At 39.1% G+C, this 6,620-nt stretch overlaps 1 protein-coding gene across 4 annotated transcripts in view; it reads left to right on the forward strand.

Moving 5' to 3' along the window:
• The window catches only part of SEMA4D (semaphorin 4D), a 97,443-nt gene extending 91,848 nt beyond the window's left edge, over positions 1-5,595 (forward strand). For 2 of the 4 annotated variants that reach the window (XM_071731427.1, XM_071731429.1), the window contains 3 exons: positions 2,928-3,131; positions 4,473-4,570; positions 5,152-5,595. In XM_071731427.1, the coding sequence (XP_071587528.1) occupies positions 2,928-3,131; positions 4,473-4,570; positions 5,152-5,181 (332 nt within the window). In that variant the 3' untranslated portion in view covers positions 5,182-5,595. Of the gene's footprint in view, positions 1-2,927; positions 3,132-4,472; positions 5,088-5,151 lie in introns of those variants that run through there. The other 2 variants (XM_071731426.1, XM_071731428.1) reach the window with 1 other exon arrangement.
• The last annotated feature ends 1,025 nt before the right edge of the window (positions 5,596-6,620 follow it).

Genomic DNA, 6,620 nt, shown 5'->3' on the forward strand with positions numbered 1-6,620 from the left:
TGATGGCAATTCTCATGGCTTCACCAGGGGCAAATCATGCCTGACAAATTTGGTGTCCTCTTATGTTGGGGTCACAGTACCAGTGGGCAGGAGGAGAGCAACTGATGCAATCTACCTGCACTTGCATAAAGTGTTTGAGTCTGTCCCACATGACATCTTAGTCTCTCAATTGGGAAGACATGGATTTGATGGATGGAACTGTGGATAAGGCATTGGCTGGCTGGTTGGACTCGGAGAGTTAGCAGCAGTCAACAGCTTGATGTCCAAATGGAGACCAGTGATGAGGGGCATTCCTCAAGGGTCACTGCTGGGACCTTTGCTAGCAACATGGACAGCAGGATTGTGTGGACCCTCAGCAACTCTGCCAAGTACATAAACTGTGTGGTGTGGTCAACACTCCAGAGAAAAGAGTAGCCATCCAGAGGGACCTTGGCAGGCTTGAGAGGTGGGCCCATGTCAACCTCATGGAGTTCAACAAGGCCAAGTGCAAGGTCCTGCATCTGGGTTGCAGCAATTTCAAGAGCAGTCACAGTTTGGAGAACGAATGGACTGACAACAGCCCTGAGGAAAAGAACTTGAGGGTGTTGGTTCATGACAAGCTCAACATGAGACAACATCAAAAGAAGCATGACCAGCAGTTTGAGGGAGGTGGTTCTCCTAATTCTTCCTCTCTGCTCCAGTCTTGTGAGACCCCACCTGGAGAACTGTGTTCAGTTCTGGGGCTCCAGCACAAGGACATGGAGCTCTTGGAGTGAGTCCAGAGGAGGGCCATGAAAATGATCAGAGGGCTGGAGCACCTCTCCTGAGAATCCAAGTTGAGCTTGTTCAGCCTGCAGAAGAGGCTCCAGAAGAGGCTCAGAGCAGCCTTCCAATAGCTGAAGGGAGCCTACAGGAAAGCTGGGGCAGGACTAAGAACTTTTTGTAAGGGCATGTCACAACAGGACAAGATGTAATGGTTTTAAACTGGAAGAGGGTAGATTTAGGTTAGACATAGGAGGAAATTCCTTAGTGTGAGGGTGGTGAGACACTGCAGCAAGTTGCCCAGGGGTGTTATGAATGCCTCCCCCCCCCCCCCCCAGAAGCATTCAAGCCCAGGTTGGGTGGGGTTTGAGCAACATAAGCTAATGGGAGGTGTCCCTGCCAGTGCAGGGGGGTTGGAAATAGATGATTTCTAAGGTCTCTTCCAACTAAAATAATTCTGTGATACATTCTGCATTGTACATGTCACCTCCCTGCATGGCCCTAAAATGGCATCTTTCAAGTTCATCGTTTTAGGTAATAGCCCTATTCCCACATGCCAGGACTTGAACCACTATAGATAAAACTTGTGAGCTCATTGATTTACTTGAACACCTGCACTTTCAGCTTTACAATGCTTAGAGTTTCAACTTCTCTACACTTGGAAAGTTTCATCCTGAGGCTTATGCCACAGCATTCCATTTTCTTGCTGATCTTCACATATTGCAGTCAGACTTATTGCAGCATCTGTTAGAAATTTAATCCAGAATGTTTTTGAAGTTAGGTACGTTTCTACTCTTCAAGGCCTTTTTTTTTCTTTTTTTTTTTTTTTTTTTTTTTCTTTTTTTTTTTTAATATTTCTATCTATTTCTGCTGGTTCCAGACATAAAACTCTTATAAAAAATATTTACTTTCTCAGTTCTGGAGATGCTTTACCCTCCCCACTTTGTCAGTGCCCTCTTAAGGCACTGTGCCACTTTGCGTCTTCCCTCTTTCTCTCAGAGATAAACTCTACCAGGCTTTAACTAGATCATATTCTCTATCATTCACCCCTACTCTTACTATTAAAGTATGTCTCTGTATTTTTAATATATTTTGTTTTATTTCAAATGATTTAAGAATATAGCATGATATACTAAGGAAGTGCACAGATGTTAAGACTACTTTTTTGTGCGTGTGCGTGTTCGTGTCTGCCTGCATAATTATCTAAAATATAATTAGGTTTCGGGACAGTGACCTAGAATAAAATCTTTTTCTAAGAACGATGCCACATAGATTTGCTATCTGAAATGTTCACAGTAAAAGCTAACTTTGTTGTAGGTTACCTATTCTCTGAAGACATACTTGCAAAAAAGTTTATTTTCTCTTTACCCCTGATTTTTCTTTGTCTTCTCCTGCTAAGGCTAGGCTGGATTCTAGGAGCCAAGAGAGAAATAAATGTTTTAAACATGTTTCTGCAAAGTTTTGAGTTTGGTTCAAATGTCTGTCTTTTAAAAGAAAAGGCTCTGATACTGCCAAGTACACTTCAGCTAACCTTGCTAATTTTCTGAGAACAGCTGTTCTGTCCTTTGGGCTACTGTCAATCTCCAATTTATTCAAATTCTGTCTTCACATGTTAAGATGAATAATAGCAATATGGCTAAAAGATTAGATGGCTTTTTGTTGTTGATCCAAGCTTCTTCCAAGTTCTGTCTTGTCTAATTGCCTACTGTGACTAATGGTTCTGTGCTTTTTCAAATTCTGCCTCTTTCATTAGTTCCAGCATTTTTGTTACACTGAGTTCTCCAACGTTTTCACCTTTATTTCAGATTTTGCAAGACATGTCTTAGTTGGTTTCAGCTTTGAACCAGAAGCTAGCTTATCAGCAGTAGGTAATGTTTTCTACAAAAACTGTCTAGGCAGGTAGTGCTGCTCCATCGTGTTTTGGGGGTAAATTCCCACTTGCACAACTCGATATAATTCCTTTATACATATGCACTCACAGACAACTTTGGTTTGAACCTAAACTAGCTGTGCTAGCACTTTTTGTCCCAGGTTTCTGGTACCCAGAGTTTTGGATGAAAAAAAAAGTACCATTAGAATCAACCATTTATGCTTTCAGCCTAATGTTGAAGTTTTAGGGTTTTGCTTTCTTTTTTAGAACTCATGTTATGTTTTCTTACAGAGTAAGTTTACTAATGCTTTTACAGGTCCGAATGACTCCTATTTTGTCTGGGAGAAGGATGGACAGAAGATGAAGGCATGCATCACTGAGCAATCTCATATGCTGTTTGATGGCAGAGTGCATGTTCTGAGTTGGGTGAAAGATTCAGTATCAGTAAATACAGGATATAAATGTTCATTCATCTCAAAAGTTGGGAACACAACATCAGAAGTGCGCATCACAGTGGAAGGTAGGTTTTGAGCATATGCCACATTTGGCCCGATGCTGATATGCAGTTTTTACCCATAGAACATGTGCATGTCTGAAGATGGTAGCTCTTGCTTACTGTATTGGCATCCAATTCAATTGTTTATTAAAAGGTTTGAGAGTCACATAATTTTTTTTCTTCACCCCTCCCACAATGGACGAACCTGTAAAATAGTTGTTAAGATCTAGATATGAAAATAGAACAGTTAAAATAATGGACACAAATGCAAAGTCAGATGGATACTGAGGAGTTAGAAGTAGAAACCCTGCCAGAACTCTTTAACAGCGTAACACGGAAAAAATCTTTAAGGAAGTCACAGAAACCCCTAACAACCAGGATACTAAAAAAATGAGATTATTTGTAAATCAACTGTAGCTGTGCTGCTCAGTTCCTACCTCTTCATTTGGACACTCACTGGACAGGTTCTTAGCAAACTTCAGAAGCTGTGCACAATCTTCAGATACCCACAACTGACTTGGGTATCATTTGCACCTAATTTTTAAGAGCTGAATAAGGTTCGAATTGTTTTAAAAAAGACGGTGGGAGTAATGAAGATGATAAAGTATGGATTTTCTTGGCAGGGGGAAAAAAGAGTGACTTATTTCAAAGATCTGGTTAATGAAATGAATTTGTGGAAAACAGCTCAACTTATTTATAGTGAAAAACAAAAGCAGTAAGAATTATGTAAGACATGTATATGTCATGCCATCCTTTCAGTTCAAAGTCTGTCTTATGAGTAAAATGAAGAGCATCTCAATTAAACTACTCTAAATGTAAAATAGAGGGAGGCTTTTGTTGCACTCCAGAAACATTTCATACTGTTGCTAGTATCCCAAAGGATAAATAGGAAGTACTAAATCTGCAGATGTCACCACCAGTGTTAACATTCTGCAAGAAAAATTGACAAGACAGAATTAGAAATAGACTTTTGTCAAGATGCCGCAAAACAACTCTTCTTCAGTTTTCAATGGAATGAAGAATAACTATTAAACTCTTTATCCCCCCCCCCCTTTTTTTATTCAACCAGAGTACTATGCAGGTTGTATTTTCTAGATCTTGTATCACAGGTAAAAATACCCCAGTTTATTCTGGGGGCTATATATTTAGCTGCAGAGAGGAAGAGACATGAACATCTGAACCGAACTTATTTCCCTGTAACATGAAAAGAGGGAGAGCAAAATGAAAGACAAGATGGTGGCTTTTGTTTCCTCTAGCATGACCCTCTACAGGAACTGAGTGGGAACTGCAGGAACTGCAGCTGAGTGGGTATCAACTTATTTCATCATTACATAATTACATAATCTTCCCATGTACAATTCTCAGGTAGGGCTGATCAGGATGGATGGACCAAAGAATTTGATACCTGGAGAAGTGCAATCAATGAACATGACAAGATGATGCAAAATTGGAGAAAAACATGGGTAAGAATTTTTGGAATAGATTTCTCCTACAGTGCTTACTACATAGTGTGCTATGGTTCCAATTTTATAAATAGCCTATGATGCTTCTGCAAAAATACACAAAAAATATTTGTGTAACAAAGTGATTAGTGTTCCTGTACATGTCATCATCCTTGACCCTTCCAACAGTGAAGCCTCTTCAGTCTGTAATAAATATTATGGTCGTGTCAGCTTTCTCCTTCAGTGCACTGTCCAAGTGCTAGTGAGTCATGTAGGATGAGTAGTTCTCATCCTGTCCTGCCCAAAACGTCAAGTCACTGTATACTGAGTATAGTAAATTTATCAATTTGGAAGGACTGCAGAGACTACTGGACTCCATAAATAGTGTTCATCAAAGCTGGCCTTCCTAAAAAAACAAAAAAAACCCAAAAAAACCCCCACATATAACCATGTTAGAACAAAGGTAAGTTTTGCATAGGACATGCTTGTTGCATGTGGAACAGTTAATACCACCAAACTTTAAACCCCACTTTAATTTTTAAAAGTTTAAAAAAACTTTAAAAGTTTTATTAACATACCATTCTTAATTTTTTCTTCTTCAGGAAAGCTGTAACAAGAAAACCAGCCTCTAATGGACAAGGGAATAAACAGGCTGGAAGGAGAAATGTATGCAAGTTAGAGTACCTCGTACTCTTAACATCAGTCTTCAAAAAGGTATTCACAAATGCTAGTGCTGGCATTAAAACTGATATACAGGAGAATCATCCAAAGCTTCAGGTGGAAGAGGATATCCTTACTTCAACAAAGAATAACTAAATCACACTGCAAGGAAGGCCACCCATCTCATGCTGGAACTATCTCTGGTTTCCTGATGCCAGTTACTTTGGCTTAATGAAGAACAAAAGTGGTCTCTTGTACTACTCAAACAATATAATATGATGTATGACTTCTGTTTTGAGTTCATTAAGGAAACAAGTTAGCTTGGGGCCTGAGGATCTCAGTGTATGATTTAGAGATTAATAAGATGTGGATCACATTTATTTAAAGGCACTTCAACTTGCCCTTTTTTTTTTTCTTTTAATGTAGATATCCTTACACAGATTTGCTGTGATTTGAAGATCATTCCTTTCTGGTGCAAGCAAGTTCATTTGTTCTAAGATGTTTCCTTTGATAGTGAACTTTTTTGTACCAATTAAAGAACTTCTGACTAATGCTCGAAGTACAGACAGATTACAAAGCACCCAAGTTCAAGCAGACTCTTTAGTTCTAGCAAATTAATCTTTTATATTTGCAGGAACTGGTAGCATCAAAAAAATCACATTGAATGACTTCTGTGACTACAAGTGTATCAAGTTCACTTCCATTCCAGTGAACAGACTGAATCTGAATACCTACTTAGTCCAGTGAAATTGTTTTACTGCACTGTTCTTCAGAGTTCTGTCCTTCTACATCTCATAAAGAATGGTCTGAAGCACAGCAGTAGTTTTCTGTCTTCTCAATGGTTTTTGACATCTGAAAGCAAGAAGATGCCACCTAAGAATCACTATTGCTTGAGCCATGGGAACAGCTGCTCCTAGCAATAGCAGAAAGGTTCTTGCTTACCAGTTAGGGGATAACTTAGGGATAGGATTTAAATTAGTTTCCCACACTGAAGACTGTGTTCACTTGAATTACCCTTTTTTCTTTTTTTTTATTCCACCTTGTGGTCAAAAATGCATGATGCAAATTCTTAATATAGAAACCATTTTCCCTATCTTTCACACTGGCAGTCAAATGAATGCTGAGACAGACTTCTGACAAAAATGTTCAGATGGAATTTTTTCCTCATTGTCCATTAAGGCTAATGGACAACTTATAAAACGCCTTTTCTTGAATTGTCTGTCCTCCGTTTACTTAATAGATTTGGAGCTGACTGAAGTTTTAAGTGGTGCTGAGTGGGAAGGTAAGGCTTTTTAAGACCAAAGTCAGATTTTAGAGTTTCACTTTGCAAGGGACTGCAAGTAGAGATGAAGACTTTTTTGTTTAGCTCAACTTTGTGGGAAAACATTTGTGTAACAGAATTGGTGAATAC

Source organism: Heliangelus exortis, chromosome Z (assembly GCF_036169615.1).
Source record: "Heliangelus exortis chromosome Z, bHelExo1.hap1, whole genome shotgun sequence".
Taxonomy (NCBI): Eukaryota; Metazoa; Chordata; class Aves; order Apodiformes; family Trochilidae; genus Heliangelus; species Heliangelus exortis.